The sequence below is a fragment of the Miniopterus schreibersii genome, assembly GCF_964146895.1.
Source record: "Miniopterus schreibersii genome assembly, chromosome: 6".
NCBI lineage: Eukaryota > Metazoa > Chordata > Mammalia > Chiroptera > Miniopteridae > Miniopterus > Miniopterus schreibersii.
Genome location: NC_138107.1, coordinates 23,824,993 through 23,846,310, shown reverse-complemented (window position 1 = coordinate 23,846,310; position 21,318 = coordinate 23,824,993). Strand labels below are relative to the sequence as shown.

General features: G+C 37.8%; 1 protein-coding gene across 9 annotated transcripts in view; it reads left to right on the top strand.

Moving 5' to 3' along the window:
* The window catches only part of DST (dystonin), a gene marked incomplete at its 5' end in the record, with an annotated part of 396,243 nt that overhangs the window by 171,794 nt on the left and 203,131 nt on the right, over positions 1–21,318 (top strand). For 6 of the 9 annotated variants that reach the window (XM_081141256.1, XM_081141254.1, XM_081141259.1 and 3 more), the window contains 3 exons: positions 13,029–13,118; positions 15,235–15,312; positions 17,025–17,117. In XM_081141256.1, coding sequence (XP_080997382.1) covers positions 13,029–13,118; positions 15,235–15,312; positions 17,025–17,117 — 261 coding nt within the window. Of the gene's footprint in view, positions 1–13,028; positions 13,119–13,643; positions 13,743–15,234; positions 15,313–17,024; positions 17,118–21,318 lie in introns of all 9 variants that reach the window. The other 3 variants (XM_081141253.1, XM_081141250.1, XM_081141252.1) reach the window with 1 other exon arrangement.

The window sequence follows — 21,318 nt, the reverse complement described above, 5'->3', positions numbered from 1 at the left end:
ATGATACAGAGCTACAACCACTGTGATGGGGAACTGAAAGGGTTGCCTTGGTTGGAGTGGCATAAAAGTTGGCGTGGAGGAAAAATATGACAACTTCCTTCTTTTAAAGCTAAAAATATCAATTTCATAACAATATAGACTGAGGTCCCAAGTCAAACAGGTTGTGATTGGCAGGGCCAGGCTTAGGATCCATTCTTCTGACTCCTTTCCATTGCATATTGTTCCTGCATTTGTGGCTTGGTGCTAACAAGTTTACTCATATTCACAGAGGAGATTTAATTTATTTATCTAAGGTTACTAATTAGCTTATTCACTATTATTTTCATGAGTCGAGAATGTAGAAGAATATTGGCTATAGCTAGATTCTTCTCACTTGGAAATTCTCTAATAATATATTAAAATTAGTAGATTTTCTGGAGTCTTACTCCATGTAGGGGGATAAAAAATATTTTTCTTCTACTCTTCTAGGTTCTTGGCTGGGCTTTATAACAAAAGACAGATTAACAAGACAACAACACACAAATACACTTAATAAAAGTTTTATGGGATACAGGAGCCTTCATAAGGAAATTGAAGACCAGAAGAAATAGTTAAACCTGAGTGTTTTTATACTAGATTTGATTGAGAGTGGAAGTCATGGAAAATGTGAAAAGTCAAAAGGGTATGAGCCAAGGGGAGTAGACTGGGGGAAACTCAGCAAGGCTAGTTTGTTTGGATTCTTGTCAACCTCTCTCCACCTGCAGAGATTAGGGTGCTCCTTTCCTCTAGGTGCAGGAAAGAAGCTTCTCACAAGAGTATCTTAAGACCTGCATCCAGCTGGAGGCAGGGTGGAGGCAGAGAGTCCTTCCAGCACCTTCTATTGCCCAAATTCCTTCAGCTTAAAATATTTATTATGTTGAGGTACCATATTTTAGGGTAGCTGGTCCTGAACCCCATCATGAGGGTGCATTTGGGTTTCTTTGAAGACACTTTCTAAGACACTTCTTCCCATAGAAGCAAACAGAAAAGTCTGTTTCCAGCCCTAGTCAAGAGTTTGCTGTACTGCAAATCTGAGGGAGAATTCAGAGGTTCATTCAGAGAATTCAGAGAAGTTGATTTTGAAAGTGGTCAGGGTGTCAAAGGTGAGCCCTGGGTCATGTTGGACTTGCCTAGGAGTTTGGAAACTGTTGCCCATATAAGAGCAGTGGTTGAGTTTAGCCTGGATAAAACAATTCACAGAGCAGTAGCCCAGTAGAGCCACAACCACCACAAAGCATTTCAGCCCCCTGCATGAGCAGAGAATCTGGCACTTAGGTTTTCTACAAGAGCAGCCTTCCAGTATTAAAATAAATAAATAAATAAAAAATAAAAATAAAAAAACCCCATACTTTCATATCTCCAGAAAACAGTGCTACTTACTGAGTTTTTGAAGAATAGTGTAAAAATTCCATTTCTTAGATTTGTGTACAGTTATACCAGATAGATATATCATAGGTGTCCTTACAAGTTGTTAGAGTAGAAATGTTTCCTATAGATTTATTGTCCAAGTTAATGAGTTTAATGTTATCCTTCTTTTATCTCACCATTTGTCATTATTCCCAAATGTTTTAAACATCTAACTTTTATTTGACATCAACTTAAAAAACATAAGAAGCCATATTTGCAGACACTGTAATTTTACTGAATATTGTGTATGATAGAGCCACTTTTGTGTATCTTCTGGGCTGATAATTCCAAAATTTTGTCTGGTAGATTTAATTTCTAATTAGTACTTTCTTGCCAAATTTTGAAATTACTTTTTCATAGTTGATAAGATGAAATACTTTTTTTGCCGAGGAGCCCCCCAAAATCAAGTTCAAATCAGGTTCCCAGAAACACCAGAGTTGAGAGATGCCCTGTGGGGGAAAAAGGTTTCAATTGCAAAAAAATAATGTAAAGCAGCATTCTCTGGTTCAAGAGATTTATGGTAACGTTAGCGCATCAAAGACTGAGTTCTAACTTCTGGGGTACAGAACCCCATTTAGTCCAGTTTTCCAGTCACTTGGTCATGTATCTTTTTTTTTTTTTAATCAAAGAATAGCTATTTACATCCCTTTTGGGAAATTCTGCAGAAGAGTTTTAAAGTAACTGCTTCTAAGCAAATTTAGTTAATTTTTTGTTAATTCAAATTGCAGGATCTAGTTAATTTGGTTGTCATTACAAAATGTCATTACAGACTATCTTATGGGTCATTGATTTTTCTCATTTTTGAACAACTAACTGAAGTTACAATTCATGATCTAGAATTTGCTTACTGTAATTCCTACCCACTTACCTTGGGACAGCCCTCCAGAATGACATGACACATAGAGCAGCTCTTAAATATCTGAAGGAAATTTTTTGTCCCCTTTTAGAAAAACTTTCTTGTCACTCAAATACTCCCATTCCCTTTATATCATTTTCATGTAATAGGATATTTATATCATACATTTCTTTTTTTTTAGCGTGTTCTCTTTCATTTCTTACTTTTGAAGTTTTTAAAACTATTGAGTTGAAGGTAGAAAATGAGTTGAAGGAAAGCCTACCAGGTAACAAGAGCTTGGGCAACAGTTACCAATAATATGATCTCAGCTCTGTTTATATTATCTACTTACCTTTCACTTCCCTACCTTTGTATGTGTGAGCTATTTACCTGTTTACTTACCTTTAGAGTGATTTTCTTTTTCATGCATTGTAAGAAAACTCCCTTCAGTTTGAATATTTTCCAGTTTTTCTACAAAGAACAAGTATTTTATTATCAGAAAAATAATGTTATTTTGTTAAAAATGTAGTCTTTTCCACTCTCATGTTGCTATATAGTAAGGGAAAGCAATGGGATAATTCCTCCCCTTTCCAGGAGATGAGGGCTGATAGGACTAATATGCTACTACTGAAGAACTTTGGGTGTTGGAGTTGGGAGGTCTGTAACTCTCTGTGGCCAAATTGTGGTACTTACAGCTCATGAGCTAAGATTTGTTATTAAATTTTTAAAGAATTGAAAACAAATCAAAAGGAGAATATTTTGGGACACATGAAAATTACATAAAATTCACAATTCACTGTCTACAAATAAAATTGTATCAAGCTCAGCTACTCTCATTCACTTACCAGTTGTTACACCATATGACCCTTAAAGCGAGAAATATTTGCTATCTGGCTCTTTACAGTACAAGTTTGTCTACTTTTGTCTTGGGGAGGTTTTGTAAGCATTTAGGACAGTTTTGCATATATTCACTTCATTGGTGAAGAACGGCCTTTTGTATTTATTTTCCTGAATCCATTTATAAAGGTGACTCTCTTTTTCTATGTGTAAGATCAGCTATGTATGGGTCTCTGAATATAATTTTATACCATAGCTGCTTTTCTGAATGAGCTTCCTTCTTTGATTTATTTAACAAAATATTTGAAAAGGCCAGTTTAGCATATTGCTTTACTAGTGGGGCAAGTTTTATTTCTGTGACAGTCCTCTTTGAGTCAAGATGTGGTCATGAAAGATAAACCCATTGCAAATGCCACTTCAAATAAGAGTTCAGTAAGTAATGTTGATGTAAAGCTGAGGAAATATTTCTTCAATCATATTAGATCTGTTTCCTGACCAGGTCACTTGGTAACCCTTTAAATAAGACTTCCCCATTTGCTTTTCATCGTCTTAATATACCTTTATTTTGGTCTAGATTAAAGGTTTTGCAGTGGTTGGCATTGCCAGCTTTTCCAGCTTTATTAGAGCTATGATTGGTTCTTTTGCTTAATTCAGTATCAGTTGGTTATCTTGGAACTATTTAAAAAAATAGAAATCACACATCCTTTTAATAAATGTATTTCAGTTATGTGTACTGACCCATATTAGAACAGGCTAACATCCTGGCCTGTATTTGGACATTATTATGAATTCTTGTTGAATTGTGATGAGTATAAAAGCATTTTCCATGTGCAAACATTACTGCCACTGTCTCTCAAAGGGAGTGTGATTAAAATATATTTAAGAATTGCTTTACTGAAATATGATTTGAGCGCTGTAAAATTCACTTGTTTTAAGTGTATGATTGAACAATTTTTAGTTAATTTACAGAATTGTGCAGCTATCACCATAGTCTGATTTTAGAATATTTCCATTACCCCCAAAGAAACCTTCTGCCCATTTGCCCTGTTTCCCCATAACACCGCCCCTCGCCCAAGCTCTCAACCCTAGGCAACCACTGGTATACTTTCTGTCTCAATAGATTTGCCTTTACTGGATATTTCACATAAGTAGGATTAGATAATAGTGTTCTTTTGTGTCTGGCTTCTTCCATTAGCATAAGGTTTTTGAGGTTCATCCATGTAGAAGAATGTATCTTCATTCCTTTTTATCATCAAGTATTTTATTCTATGGAGACGTCACGTTTTGATTGGCATTTGAGTGGTTTCCACAGTTCTGGTATTAGGAACAATGCTGTGATAAAATAAACTTACATTTGTATGAACATATGCTTTTATTTCTTTTGGATATTTATCTAGGAGTAGAATTGCTGGGGCATATGGTAAGTCCAGTTTAACATTTTAATAAACTGCCAAACTGCTTTACAAAGCGGCTGAACCATATTATAGTTCCACTAACAATGTGTGAGGGTTGTTTCTTTAAATCCTTGCTGGTCCTTGTTATGGTCTGTTTTTTTTTATTTTGTCTATCCTAGTGGGTATGAACCGCTATGTCATTGGTTTGCTTTATATTTCTCTAATGATTAGTGATTTTGAGCCTACTTTTTATGTGTTTATTGGCCATTTGTGTATCTTCTTTGGTGAAATGTCTATTCATGTCTTTCCCTATTTTTAAATTGGATTATATGCCCTTTTATTATTGGTTTTTATCACTTATGCTTTTGGTGTCACATATAAATAATATTTGCCTACCCCAAGGTCACAAAGATTTACTCCTATGTTTTCATGTAACAGTTGTATCGTTTTTAGCTCTTACATTTGGTCTCTGATCCGTTTTGAGGAAACGGTTCACATGAATCCTTTCCCATGTAGATATTCAGCTTTCCAGCACCATTTGTTAAAAGGACAATCCTTTCTCTAATGAATTGCCTTTGTTCTTTTGTCAAAAACCAGTTGTCCCTAAATGTGTGGGTCTATTTCTGGATTCTGGATTCGTTTCCTTAATCTGTATGTCTATTTTTATTGAAAATATTTAGTTTTCAGGCTCACTATTAAGTCTTGAAATTTGATTGATCTGAACACCTTCCTGTCAGTCATTTACCAGACTAATTTAGATGGAGCAGGGGAAATGCTTAGAAGGTATGGCCTGCCGAAATGGTATCACCTCTGTGTATTAGTCATTCAGCAGCGTTTATTTAGCCCCAACTGTGTGAAAAGACAAGATGCTGGGTACTAACTTGCACAGTCATATTGAGCCTGGGGGCAGAGACAGACTCCTTGCTCAGAAGTGGCTCCATGGAGTTCATGAATCTATTTCCTGAGTTTTTCTTTATTTCCCCATCACTGGGTAGGCACTCAGGGCCCACAGTCAGGGCATGGCTAAGGTCACAGATGACTAATCTTTCATTTCTTGAACAAACCTTTGAATATCTACTGTCCGAGAGTTTCTGTGCAAAGCATAAGACATTTACAATGACAACTTAAGACAGGGCCCTGTCCTTTTTAAGGGGCTTATTATGTGCATCATGGACATGTGGGGAGAAACAAATAATTTTCCTCCCACTCACCTTTTAAAATTCTTCTGGCTGGACTAATAATCAAATTAAGACAAGACATTAACAGGAGAAACTGGTCAAATGTATTATATACACATAGGGATTCCATAACAATATGAGACCAAGGACTGTTGGGCAGTTAAGGCTTATGTGCCATTTGAACTAAGGAGAAAGGGGAAGGTTGCTGCTTGAGACGTCAAAGGGCAGGAAGGCAGTTTACATAGAGATGGAAAAGCATGTTTGGTAAATAAATGTCTGTTGGCCCATCTTTATAAATGGGAGACAGAGAGGACTTTGGTTAAAGGACCTTGCTAGTTCTTCCCTGTCTATTACACTTAGTTCATATTAAACCATAGATATCTGAGATAATAGCTTCTTTCCTGGAGCAGGTTCTCTATAGAAATTCTATTAGGCAGTTAGAGGAAGGTCATAGATTTTTCCTGGGTTATTTCTTGAAAATAACCAGCTTAAAATAATTAATACCCAAAACAGGAATATTTTGGGGTGGCAAATTCTGCTTCCCCTCAGACATAAAACTGTTTTATATAAGAAAAATGATGATTGATATCCTGGCATAAACCAAGGAATGTGGGAGTGCAGAATGGGAACGCCTTCACAGCCTGGGTGACAGTGAACCTTGACCTTAAAGGCAAGGGAAGACTTCAGTAGCTAGAGGAGTTGAAACAGAACAGCACTTCAGGTAGAAGGAATATCATGAGTGCAAGAGGTGTGACAGTGGTGGTTTTGAGAATGGGACCTCATCTATTCAGCCAAAATTCTTTTCAAGTTATCTTAGCCTGTGGGATTGGAAGGGAAACTTCCACTGTTAGGGTGCTGGGACCCATGCATTTTGCAGTATACCCACAGCTGTGTCTTGTGGTTCACATTTGCAGCTATGGCCTTGGGTTTGCTAGGTATTGTTAACCTGGCTGAGGCCTACTCTTGGTGAAACATAAGTTTAAAAGAGAGAGTGCTTATAACAGGGACTAGAGACAAAATAACTTCTGCTTAGATTTTAGGCTTTAGTATGAGACGTAAGTCTGGCATCTTTTCTGACTAGTCATGTACAACTGGGAGGACTAGCTGGTGAGCATCTGTGGTCCACAGACCTCAGTTGAGTAGATTAAAATCTGGAAATTTGGCAAGATTGTAACATCATTTAGAAGTTACCACTTTGAAAAAATTGATAGCATCTTTGAAAGTTTTAATCTTTCTACAGAAAGTATAATTCTGTTGCAGAGATTAATTTAAACCTGTCAATTTTATTTTTATTAAGTAATCAATGGAATAGACCTGTATTTATAATTCTATCCAAGCATGAGTTTCCCAGATATGTTTTATAGTGGTTTTATTTTGGAAAATGTAAGTCATGATACTGGGGACTTGGAGTTTCATCTGAATTTAAGGCAACAAAACATGTTTAAAAAGATCAGGGAAGAGGTGTTAATCATTAGCGTGAGTTCTAGCAGAGGCAGTGGAATCTCATCATCTGGGGGTGTCTTTAAAAATAGTTTCAGTGTTCATCTCCCTGTGACAGTTGTCTTGATCATAATCCTGGCTTATTTTAAAGGTTTAATGAAGAGCATACAACCAGTTGTTCTCAGTTGTTTATTTGTAAGGACTTAAGGAAATGGGCTTATGTTTCAAGAAGAGTAAATTCGTTTGCATATGAAGTATTAGAATATTATAAGGGCCTTAAAACTATGAAATATGTTAGTAAGAGCCCCTGTAAATTTTCCCCAATCCTTGAGACTTAAAAAGAGATGAAGCAACCACTTGTGTCATCACCGCCCTTGGTAGTGTCTTTCTCTGGCAAATGATGGTCTGAAAGGGACACCAGGAAGTGCCCGTGATTATGTGACCAGAAGATATCCACGTTGGTCAGCTCCACCTCTCCTGGAGCCTTAGCCACGTGTGGATTTTATTCCTTTCCTAGCACTCTGCCCTTCGTGAGGACCTCGCCCCCTCACCCAGCCTAGAGCCTGACCCATCATATTACAGCCTTTCCAGCAAGGGGCCCCTTGTGCCGCTGAGGACTAGCGGAGCTGTGCTGGACATCATCCAAGTAGATGAGATTACTGTTTGAGGGCTCACTTGGTTCTTTGATGTTTTTGTATGTGTTGAAGGTGTAGCTGTCCCTCCCCCCCAAACAACCATGCTGTCAAAGGTACTTCAAATGGTGCCAGAAGGAGAGAGGGTGGTTCCTACCTGGCACAGGTGTCCACGTGTTGAACCTGTGTAACAGGTCAGGCATGGACAACCTGGAGTGCACTTGACAGAAGCCCCAGAGGAGATGATTCAGCTCAGAAGGATTCAGTAAGCAGTTGCCGGAACCAGCACTTTAATCAGAATTGCAAAGTAGTTGACATTTTTGTCACCTCCCTATACCCCTGTCCTGGATGCTCTTCCCCACTCGCCAGCTGCCCAGGGTCCTCCCGCCACCTTCCCAGTGTTAGGAGCTCTCCTCTGGAATCCCATCCTGCGCTTGCGCCTCACCGCCTCCTCAAACCACCCCCCCCCATCCCATCTTTGAAATCGATCATACGGGTGATACATAGGTGTTAAGAAAATTTGTCTGATAAAGTGACTTGGCGTTAAGGAGCAAATGAATAAAAAAAGGTTGCTCCATCCAGAAGCTGTCTTTATTTTCATATAGGAACTGAATGTATTTACCTGAATGCACCTTCAATTTATAATAATTAATCTGAACCTGACTTATGGCATTGGTATGACCTTACTGGAGAATGATATGAAGTAGACAGATTATTTGTACTGTCTAGGGCCAACATGATTTGTTTCAAACTCTTCATTATTTTATTCATTAATATCTTAAGATATCTGAAAAATATCTTTATAGTTAAAAAAAAAAAACAGTAAAAAAGATTAATTCTATTTGGCCTTAATGATGACTTAATACATTGCCTAAAAAAGCCTGACCACCTTTTTATTACATCCTGTGAGGATGTTTCCCCATTATACTTACCTGCACCAGTATAGAATTTATGGTAATTCAGGTAGAATTTGAGCTGTTCTTTTGTTCTTTCACACCTCTTAAAGAAATAATACTGAAATAAATTTGTAATAAATAAAACTGTTCAGATAAGGCAACGAACGACCTAGGAGAATACATTGTTTTTAAGCATTTTTGCATATTTTAAAAGCATCAAGTTGCTTATCAATAATTGATAATGGTGATATAGTGATAGATTATTTTTATTTATTTTTTGAAGTTAAACTTTTAGGGAGCTCTCCCAAGAGAATTTGGTAGCTTATAGTAAGTGAATATATTTGTTTGAAGTAAAAAACTGTCATTGAAAATCATTTTAATTCATTTTCACTGAAGCTGACTGTCCCCCTTCTCTTTACCCAATTCGTGCAAGGCAATGAGGTGATCTCCTTTGGGACAAGCCTTCTTTTATTATTTATGTTCCTTTCTAAAGATATCCGGTTGTTTTCCAGAATACTGTATCCCCTAGGTGTAGGACTTCTTTTAGAGAGGACTGAATCCTGCCTGCTATCTTCCTTGTGGCTGCTGTGCTGCGACACATGCATTTTACCCATGAATAGTCTCTGCCTTTCCCTGGGGCAGTTTTTCTCCAATATTGCACATGGAGGGAGTGGGCCCTCGGCAGCTTTACTATGATTTGGGTTTGCTCAAGATAATAGTTTACAAGGTTATATACAGGGGTTGGCAAAAGTAGATTTATAGTTGTGAGTACATGAAACACAGTTTATTCTTGTATTATTATTTATTAATTATTGTGTTATTTCATATACAAACAACTGTAACTGACTTTCGCCCACCCCTGTATTGGTCTGAGATTCTATGTCTTCATTCTGTATAAAAGCCTTCAGGGGTTCTCTTTGCTTAGGAAAAGTGTAAGCTTTTTAAAATGACATGTAAAACCCCCATGTCTCCGGGCCCAACTTTCCTACCTCACCTTCCACCACCCGTTTCATTCATTCCTCGGGCTGCTTTCCTTTCCTGGAACTCACCGCACAGTGGCAAGCATCCTTGCCTCGTTCCTTTGTTTTTGTTCTTCCCCTCACCTGGAACATTTTCATATCTTAGCTAGGAGGGCTTCTTAGCCTCCAGACTTGGTCAGAGCTCCTCAGAGTTCCCCGAGCCTGCTCTGAGTATAGTTACTCTATCCTGAAATTTCCTCTCTAAATTTCTGCCATCTCAGATGCAAGCCTCAAGAGGTGACACTCTCTCACTATTCATCTTTGTACCCTTAGAAGTTACATGATTCCTTGGTGTATAGTAGATGCTCAATAAATATTTTGTGACCTGAGTTGAACTGCACCTATATGGTAACAATATGTTTAGATATGGAAAGTAAAATTTTTGTTGAATTTGTCTGGATTAACATCAGCCACAACAAAGTCAGATTTTTGAAAAAGGCAGTTTTAAACTTTAAATAACCAGCTAGACAATGATCTTATCTTTAAAGTTTAATTTGAATAAGCCCACATAAAACTAAACAATTACAAGTTAATACAATAAAAAATTTAGAGTAGTATTTTCCATCAATTAAGCCATTTAAATGATATAGCTGTGGCATAATCTATTCTATTCTCTCTCAAAAATAAATTTGAGATATGTGTTGCCTCTGTCATCAGCAGCAGCACCCTGTTTGGAATCTCCCCTCACCCCTCACCATTGTTTTCTGCAGACTTTATTTTCCTTCCTTAGGATGCTCTTAAGCAAAAGATTGGTGCCCTCTAGGGGTAAACTGTGGACACAGTGCAGTACACATATTTTAGAAAGCACTGCAAAATTCTGGGAGAATTGTATGAAATACAGAAAATGATGCTTCCTCTCTATTATGTAATTCACATTATATAATTTAATCCCAGGGTATCTCAAAGTGCTTTCACTTTGCTCATCACTTCCCTCTAGCACTATTTATTCAGACAGCTTTTTGTTCCACGGGGAGAAAATATCCAAAATGAGAAGAAAGGCCTGTTTTATTAAAAATTGAAAACGGAAGGTTACGACTATTGGCAGTTAGTGTAGCCATTTGTGAAGGAAAGTTACCAGGCCAGATGTTTGTGACTCAGACCCAGGGCAAAATAAAAAGCTTTTCTATGTCAGCTTAACTATTTAATTTCTTATTTTCTTTCTCCTAAATTTCAGATATTTCTCCAGAACCCCATTTTTCCCCCTTTCAGTTCATCCACTAGCACTCTTTCCACATAATGTTGATTTGCAATTAAAAAAAATTTTTTTAAATGATTTTAGAGAGAGGGAGAAATAGTGATAGCGAGAGCGAGAGAGAGATCGGCTGCCTCTTGCACAAGCCTGAACCAGGGATTGAACTGGTAACCTGGGTACGTGACCTGACTGGGAATTGAATTGGCCACCTTTTGGTGTCTGGGCCAACGCTTCAACTGAGCCACACCACCCAGGGCTGATTTGTAATTTTTAATTAACATTCTTTTTATCTCATTCTTTAGTGGTGAGGGGAATGAGCCAAGATTTAAAAAGGTCTTAGCACAAGGTCAGGCATCTAGTATTAATTTATCGTCTATGAATTTTTGTTTATTATTATTAATAATGATGCCATTTTTCATAGCACTATAAAGATGATAACATCTTATATTTATGTAGCCCTTTTAATATACAGTATTTTTGTAGACCCTCAGAGTAATCACCCAAGACAGGAAAAATAGGCAGTATTACTGACAACCAGTACCTCAGAATATTTTCAGGCATTACGGATGTTAAATCAGTATATTCTTCATTTTTCTCCAAATTCTTAAGAAGTTAGGCCAAAAGGCTTAAGAGCATTCCATTTTACATATTTTCTTTTAAGTTGACACATTGAATTTTAAAAAGATAACTTTATTTTCAGATCATAGAATTTTTGTTTTCTAGCTTGAACAGAGAGGCCTTCTCTTTGCAAATGCTGATTTTGCAAATGAGAAAATTTGGGCCTAGGGAGAAAGCATAGGAAGCTGGTACTAGTTTATGGGACCTGTGGCAGAAGCAAGACTAAAATGCAGGTGTCCTAACTCTTTTCCCTTATAACATGTTTTGTCTTTTTCTAAGTTTTGATGGCATAGTGTTATTATATTCCTTTTATAAACATGCCTAATTTAATTTTCCTTTATTGTTGCATAAATATGGAGAAAAATGACACTTGGTTTTGGAAAGTTTCCATGGTGTAGGAGGGTTAGTTCCATCTGGCAAAAGCAAGTTGTGAAATAGCCTTCCTATGAAATAAGTGTTCAGAATCACACCCCATCTTTGACTGGCCTGGAGTGAGAGGGACGTAGGAAGTGGAATAAGGAGCTGCATGTGAGTCTCCAGGACCTGGGTGTAGGCTCAGGAGGCCAAGCATTTAAGCACATATCCCTGCTTGGCAGACTGAACAGAGGTTTTGGGAAATCTTTGGTGGTTTGAGCTCTAAAATCACAAAGTCAAATCCTGCTTGTGGAAGGGAGGAAGAGGCGGTTACAGGTTGAGGGTTAACTTGGTGCTAGTGATAATGTGATTATGAACACCCTCCACCACCACAAGATTTCTGTTGTGTGGAGGAAGGTTTGGATAGAGGTTTTCTAACCTCATCACATCTGTGAATTTTTAAAACCGTTTTATTTTGAAATAATTATAGACTCATGGAAGCTTTTAAAAATAGTACCCTTTACCCAGGTTACATGTGTGGATTTTTAATGTGTTGAGTGTGTGCTTCTGGCATCCGGATCTTGTGGCCTAGGGAGTAGAAGACCAAAGGGGGGTAAAAAGCTACCTCTCTTGCTCAGTTGGCCCCAGTTGTTATATCAGGAGTCATGAAGAAGGGCACAGCATCACCTGTATTTTTAAAAATTGTAACTCCATGTGGTTGTCCAGGCTTATATTTACATAGTGTGCTAAAACATGCAAAAATTCTACTTGTGTTTATGAGCTATTCTTCTGAAAATTACATTTTTAGTGTTTCGATTTTAAATTTAAATTTGGTTTTTAAGTAGTAAGAGAATAAAAATTTAAAAAGCTGCTATATGCCCTGCCTACGTGGTTCAGCAGTTGAGCATTGATCGACCTATGATCCGGGAGATCGAGGTTCGATTCCTAGTCAGGGCACATGACTGGATTTCGGGCTCAATGCCCAGTAGGGGGTGTGCAGGAGGCAGCCAATCAATGATTCATCATTGATGTTTCTCTCTCTCTCCCTTTCTCTCTCTGACATCAATAAAGACATGTTAAAAAATTTTTTTTTTAAGTTTCTATATGAATGACTATCATATAAGAATGTTTTCCACTTCCTTGTTTGAGTATTAAGTATGATCCTGGGTCCTGGGACCAAAAGTTAAATTGCTTTTCTCTCTGTGCAGGTTCGAAAACATGTGAATGATCTCTATGAAGACTTAAGGGATGGACACAACTTGATCTCTCTTTTAGAGGTTCTTTCGGGAGACACCTTGGTAAGTTGTCAATTTCTTAATTGATTTTGAAGAACAAGTGCCTATGACTGGGATGTTTTAAGTATAGACCGTTCAGATTTTTACAACGGTCATCTTTTGAGCTGCAATTTCTGCCTGGAAAAAAAAAAAAGTTCTGCTTGGATTCCTGAGCATTTTCACACTTGGAATGATGTGACTTTGGGAGACTGAAACACTTTCCATTACCTTGCTTATGTAATCAATTCTATAATTAAATTACTATTTTTGTTCTTTTTTTTTTTAATTTTTTTTTTTTTACCTTTGGGTGTTTTGTTTTTTGCTTAGCAGAAGTTGGATGCGTAAATATAACCACATATTAAAAGACTCACAAATAGCAAGGGAATAAACACCGCTTCCCGAAAAGCGGTCTCACCCAGGGCGCAGGCCTCATGTCCTTTCCCGCCGACCCCCCTCCCCGCACCCCTCCCTGCGTCCTGTTCACGCTCTCCTTTTCATTTCCGTCTGTCTGTCTCTGCCGTCCTGTCTTCTGTCTGTTATATTCATTAGCCAAGGGAGCGAGATATTTTGAAGACCTTACGATTGGTGAGTGCAACAGCCGCATGCGCGTTTGAACAGCATGAGGATGTGGAGGATGAGGAGAAGGGGGTAGGTGTCCCCGTAACCCACTAACCCCGCGGGAGTGCCGTGAGCTAACCGGGGAGACGAGTAACCCGCGGGCCGGGCAGCTTTTAGGAAGCCCCCGAGAGGACCGCACCCCCGTGCGGTGGATGCGCGTGTCCCCGACGCTGGGCAGGGGCAATATTTTCTCTTTACGTTTATTTCGAGGTTGCTGTGCGCTGCGTGGTGGCCGCGCGCAAAGCGCCTTCGGGAGGCGGCGCCGCGGCCGCAGGGCGCGCGTGTGGCGGGGCGGCTGCGCGGCTCGCCTGCTGCTTTTAGGTTGCAAACGCGCAGCTGTTTTTTGGAAGGAGCTTCTGGACGTTTAGTTAATATTGAAGCTTAGGTGTTTGATGGGCAATTTTTACCTACCACCGGAGTCTCCTTTTAGTTAGAAAGGGGGAAGGTTTTCCAGCCCAGAGCCCCCTGGCCGAGCTCCCGGAGCTGGGGCGCCCCCGCGGCAGGAGAGATGGGCTCCTTTTGCCATCGCCACCCCTAGCGCCCCCTGAAGTCACTGGACCTCGTGGTGGGTTTTTCTAGCAGGTGAATTCATCAGCACCATTCCCACCCGTTGTATGTACAGCGCCCAGTTTTCCCGCCCGTAGCCTGCCGTCTGTTATCTTACGGTGCCTTTGGCTTCAGCAACCATACCTGAGGAGCTAAGCTGTCCGTTTTCTTTTTTTTCCCCCCTTTGGAAGATTGGATGTGGTAAATTTCAGCTCCATTCTCTGTATTTTTTTGTTAAGCATTTTCCCAGCTCCGTTTCCTTACGTTTTCCTTTTGCCAGCTTGCAGCATTTCTAAAGGGAAACAGTGTCAAGGAAAGGAATTATGGCTTGGTAGCGTGCCCGAGACAGTAAAGAATCGTGTCCATCCCCACACGGTGGAAAACGATTCTAGAACGATTTTTGTGGGGGGAAAAAAAAAACAAACACTAAAATAAAATAAAGAGGAAATATATTACATGGTTTTAATTGCTTTTCTCTCTTCCTCTATCATGGCTAAGTAAAACTCCACCGTCTTTCTCCTTCTTGGTGATTTTTTTTAATACTAATTGCATGCTACTTTACCTTATTTTCATTCACATGCCATACATATATAATTATAAAAATCATCTTGATAATAGGTAGAGTTTATTAAGAAGGGAAAATGGTATTTAATTCTTTTTGTGCATCCATAGCTTAATAATTGTAGGCTAGAATTGTAGTTTAGTGAATATAAAAAGTCTGTATGTTCTATGGTATTTTCTGTTTTCCTTTGTTTAAATAAAGCATCTGTTTAAATAAAGCGTACTTGGAAAAATCCCTAGTAGTCCCAAGATAATACAAAAAAATTGGACTACCTTAAAAAAATATAATGGGCTTACTCAAACAGTAAATACTCTTTTGGCATATTAAGATGAGCATAAAATATATAGTATATTTAGCATGTTCAGTGGTATCAGAAACTAGTGTTTTTTATACTCTGCGTTTTTCTATTCTTAGCCCAGAGAAAAAGGTCGGATGCGTTTTCACAGACTACAGAATGTACAAATTGCACTTGACTATTTGAAACGACGCCAGGTATGATGTTTTTCAAAGGCTGTAATCATGTTAACATATGTGACTGGGTTTACACGTTATCACGTCTGGGAATGAAAAAGTTAAATTGGACTATAAATTGTAATCACTATACTTGTGCTTTTGTGAGACAAATATTTTAAAATGTGTTTAAACATTTGCTCCAAAGAAAAGAAAGTTAATAGTAGGTGTAAGCTTAGAGGAATTACAAGTGGCTGCATTTCCATTTGAATTAGATCTACCAATTTTCCTTCTGTGAGAATTGGAGAGCTTTTGCCTAGGAAGTTAGTGACAGAATGTTAAGAATGTCTATGAACAGTCTTAGTAGTAGGGAGGCAAGACCTTAATTTTTATACTTAGTTTGTAAAATTATTTTTATAAAAAATTGTTTGTATAATACTTTTTAAAAACAGTGGATTTTTAATATTTAGTAGTGTGGAGGCAATAGTTTTTTTTTTTAAGTAGATAATACTGGGTAACTTATAAGTGGTTTAAAAATAAAACAACATTTCTGATATCAGTCTCCAACTCGCTTGAGGTTTCTGAGGAAATCATGAAAAATAATAAACACTTTATTGTATTGGGTAGGGTCTTGATTTTGGTAGCATTGTGTATTATAATGGTGTAAACTAAATAATTGATAACTTTCAATTAGTAGAAAAAGAGAAAAAGAAATTTAGGAGAATTGAAAGTTGCTGAAAACAATGGGAAATCAGGGGGCAACAATTTTGCTTTTTAGTGGAGTAGGGAAAAGGAAGGGAGGGAAGGGGAGAGAGGGAAACGCTATCTTTTATTAGTTCTTCATTTACGTTATTATGAATATTAAAATGCTTTAAAGTCTAGTAAATATTATGGGCTTAAATGTTTTAAATGTTATTGGTGTTTGCCTTATTTTTAATTCTAGTGGAAGTTTCCAGAAGGATTAATGGTTAATTATATCTTCTGGTATGAAGTGTTTGGGCAGTATTTTGTCCAGGAAGTAAAATGTTAGATATCAATGTATTTAATTTTTGGTATTCAGTTCATGGTATTTAATTATTTTGTCCATCCAGGAGGTAAATATTAGATGTCGTCATTACATTTATTTACTTGAATGTATAATATGACAGTTGATAAGCTTTAGTATGATTATTTTATATATATTTTATATATATTTTATATATTTTTTATATGTATTTAGTATGATTATTTTATATATATATATTTGAACAGTCTTCCAAATATCCAGTCATTTACTTACTTATCTTGGTAACAGTTGATAGAGAAATGGAAAAATAATGCTAGTTTTTGCCGTTGTTTTTTACCCTTTGTGAAGGAAATGTGAGAAATTAAAAAATATTTTATGGTTCAAAGCAGTTTCCTACTGAATTGTAAAATAAAATTCATTTTCAAACGGCAAATTTCCAATTTAAAAAATCTCAAGTGTCTAGGACTTCTCACTTGAGTTGTATTTTTGTTTTGACAAATGTGTAGTTTTGTTACTTGAACTAGAAGACAAAACCAAACTAATACTCACTGTTCTTTGTGGTTCCTTTATAATTTGAAATCTAAAATGAGTGAAGATACAGGGTAAAACAATATTTTGAGGATTACTTGTATTTGAATCATTCAGTTTTTTTTCTTTGTATAATTTAGAAGTACTTTTATGTGGGCAAAGATAAGTCATATGATGGTTTGAAAAACTTTGTTTTATCTCTTCTTCACATACAAAACAGGTGAAATTAGTGAATATTAGAAATGATGACATAACAGATGGAAATCCCAAATTGACTTTGGGATTAATATGGACAATAATTTTGCACTTTCAGGTAAGCTCCGTTTTTCTTGATTGTCATTTCCTTTAGCCTCTTATTGCTAGTTTTCAAATGGTTCACATCAAGGGTGAATTGTGCATTCGTATTTTATGAAAGAAAATAAATTCTAGGCTTCTTTTCTTAAACAGTATATTCATATTATTCCTTTCAAGTGACTACTTATAAACGTGGTATCCCGTTTCCTGTTGTTGATAACCTAAATGTTTTTAGGACAATGCTTGTAATCTCAGAGGTGGAAACGAGATTCTTTTTAATTGAATACAGACACATTTCCTTTGTTTATTGGAAAGTATCACCTGATTTAGATATATGAAAATTTTATTACTCAACCCTGAATTTAGAATGGTTTTCATTGATACAATGGTTTCTCTACTATGCAAACTACTTTCTCTTATTGATAGACACTAGGTGGCAGTATAATGGTGATAAAGCGCTCTCCTGAATCACTGTTCATGTTTTTGTATAGAGCTGAACTTTTTCAGACTAGATTTGAGGAGAGTAAATGCAAATAAATAAAAATTTATTAACTGTGGGTTATTATTTAATAAACTTGTGCCAGTTGAGGGCTGATTTAGATTTTGAGTTTTTGTAAATGATATATTTTGAAAAAAATCTTACTCATTTGAAAAACTGAGACCTCATTTTGGAACTTGCTTCAGTTTATTACTCCTGTTCCTGCTCACAGTGTTCTGTGTGCAGCACAGAGCCTGACCCGCAGTAGGCACGCAGCACACCTTGCTGATTGACTGCTGTACAGTTGGCCTTGAAACAGGAGGAGAGAGCTTGTCAGCTCCAGAAAGGAGCTGGGGTTTTGAACCAGATTTAAAAAAATATATATGTTTTTATTGATTTCAGCGAGAGGAAGGGAGAGGAAGAGAGAGAGAAAACAGAAATATCAATGATGAGGAAGAATCAGGGATAGCCTGCCTCCTACGTGTCCCCTACTGGGGATAAAGCCCGAAACCCTGGCATGTGCCCTGATCAGGAATTGAGCCATGACCTTGTGGTCATCACTCAACCACTGAGCAGCACTGGCTGGGCTTGAACCAGATTTTGAGAGGAGTTAGATTTACTTCTTATGTTGTAAAAATCTGACTAGGACATAGAGTTTGTAGGGAAATGGTGGAAAATAGTGTTCCCAGCGCTCATTTGGAAATAGGATGAATCTGACAGGTATGGAGAGCTACGGGAAGTAGAGTCTAGGTGGCTTCCAGGTTCTGAACAGGCAGCTGAGCGAATTTGCAGCAACTGGAAAGCAGAGGAGCAGACACAGGTACTAGGGAGACCCAGGTTACCAGGTGTCAGGCAGCCAGACTACGGGGCAGCTAATGTAAGTGAATGTCCACTCAACTGGGCGTTGATGTTGGAGAGATCCAATAACAGGAACTGGAGACAGGTCCCTGAAGGCCTGTGGGTTTCCATTTCTAAGGGACCCATCCTCAGGGGACCCCGGGTACTGAGCACTAAACCAAGATGGGGATTTGGGCATGGAACCAGACCTTGTTACCAAAATTGGGTAAAGACTAAGTAGAACTGGCCAAAAGCTGATTTCACATGGAGTTCCTCAGCAGCTTTTTTGGGATTCTTTAATTAGCCCTAAGTGTTTCAGGTTCCTCAACTTTTAGGAGGGTTGAAACTGCAAGAACCCCACTTTGGAGGGTTAGAGGCCTTTGGGGACAGGTTGCCAATCACATCATTACCGTCAGAGCTGGTGAGACAGGCTGTGCTTTGAATGTCATAATGAGAGTCCCTGTGGGGCAGTGGAGAACACTCAGGTTTTGGAGGGAGGCTCCATTATTGGCTCTTTTATTTATGGCTGTGATGGCACTAAGTCACTTAATCACTTTGAAACTGAAAAACAGTGTTTTAGGAAACTCAACCTATCAATTCTATGTAAAATAAATTGAAATGAGCAGAGTCCAAAGTCAGGGAGATAATCTAAGAAGCTGAGATGGTGATCTCTGAGTAGAGTGATGAAGGCCAAGACAGGTGCGGATGAAAAACTGAATCCAAAAGATGACATTTTGAAGGAAGGAAGAAAGAAAGGGACTTGGTGATAGTGAATCGAAGATGAAGGAGAGAGAATAAAGATGACTCTGAACTTCCAGCATGGGAGATAAAACCAACCAACACTAACCAACCAACCAACAAAAGACAAACTATTAAGAGAAATGGGGATGCTGGTAGGGGGAAAACAAAGACCTTGGCGGTTCAGTGGCCTGGTAGGATATCCTGTCCATTTGTCTGCTGATCAGCTGGAGATTTGTGAGCAGAGCAGAGCTGAGAAGTCAAAGTTACAGATAAACATGGGAGTTACCAGTATCTAAGTGGCCATTGAATCTGTCAGAGATAAGGGGTCTTTAGAGGATCCAAGAGGCGAGGGTACATAGAGAAGAGCCAAAAGCCAATGGAAGAAATTTGGGGGAAGGCCCTTGATTGCGGTTCAGGAGGAAGAAGATCTGTTTGTGGAAACAGAAAAGGAACATTTGATGAAGTGGGTGAGGCAACACGGAAGTGTAGTATTGATGAGATCAAGGGAAGAGAATTTCAGGTAGAAAGGAATAGTGCGCGGTAGGAAATGCTACTAGAGAGCCTGAGAACTTTAATAAAAGACGGCATTTAAAAGACAGCATCATACAAACTCCATATATTTTCCAGGATCAACTGTACAAATAATGGTTTCTTTCCTTTTGCTTGTGAAAAAGAACGTATATGCTTAGGTTTCTGAGTATTTAAGACTGAGTACAGGTTAATAGTATACAAGGAAGACTTTGGAAACCATGGAGAAAATACTCCCAAGCTACTGGGAGCAGATACCAGAAAATATAATGGACCAAAATGTCAGTAAATAGTTGTGGATTAGAAATAGTATGTTTAGACCCTAAGTTTGAGGAAGTTTAAGTGAAAGGTCATTCAAAAAAGAATTATATATTAAGAAAGCTCTTTGGGGTTCAGATGTCTTTGGAAAAGAGAGGCGGACTAACCACAGAAGAAGCAAAAAGTAGTTTTGGTTTTAATTTGGTCCTGTGGCCTATATTATAGAATCCAGTGTATTTTAGGACCTGAATTACAAGATAATGACTGTTAAATTACCACCAGTTTTTAAAAATTAGACCAAGATCTGTTTAAAATGAAACACATCAGTGTTTTGGTAAAACAGAAGTGTTCCTTTATTTAGATGAAATGACTTTTCTTAGTACTGTGATAATTAAAGATTAGAATGATTTTACTGGTTATGCCAAGATATAAGGCTATTTATAGCGGTGGTAATCATCCTTACTCAAAGTGACTGGGCTTTTTCTCTTTCTCTCTTTCTACTTTACATAAATAATAAGGGAGATAATTTCAGAAGACCAGTTTATTTATTTCTAAACTATCTGTTATGAGCATCACAAATTGAATCTTTTCTAATAAGGTTGTCCGAAGGTAAGCATTATCAACACAGCAACCCTGTATCATTAGCCTACCATAGGCTAGATCCAGAAATACTAAGATAATGAAGTATGTTTTTCTGTCTATTGGGAGCATGTTCATAAAACTGACTGTGATGAATCTATTGCATTAGAAATGAAATAGGGATGTAGAGGAAGGAGTGCTGTAGTAGGATCAGGGAGGTGTTAGAGAATGAGGGAAATTTTCACTGATATTAGAGATTGGCTAGGCAAGACAATTGCCAGCTACCAGGCAGAGAATAAAATTAGGCGTTTCTGAGAGAGGGGTTGTGTGCAGTGGCCTGAGAGTGGACAGTGGCTCAGTGTGGCAGGGCTGGGGCCAAGGCAGCTGGTGTGCAGGTCACTGGCTGTGCCTCTGTCCTGTCAGTACAGATACTTCTAAATTCTCTTGAATAATGTTTTATTGTCATCGCAGACAACGGAAATCAAATTAAAAATGAACAAACAAACCAGAGGCTTTATTTTTGCTAGATTGTCTTCTAGAATATTCAGTTTTGGTCACTGAAAATTGTTTAATGTTCTCTTTAGATGATTAAGGAAAAGCTCACCATGCATGCCTATTATTGACAAATATCCACAACATCGCTAACTTGACTATTTAGTTATATTCTTATTTTAAAAATAATGAGTTTAATTTTTTTTACTTTTTTATTGAATTTATTGGGGTGACATTGATTGAAAAAATTATATATGTTTCAGGTGTACAATCTTATAATAACATCATCTATATATTGTATTGTGTG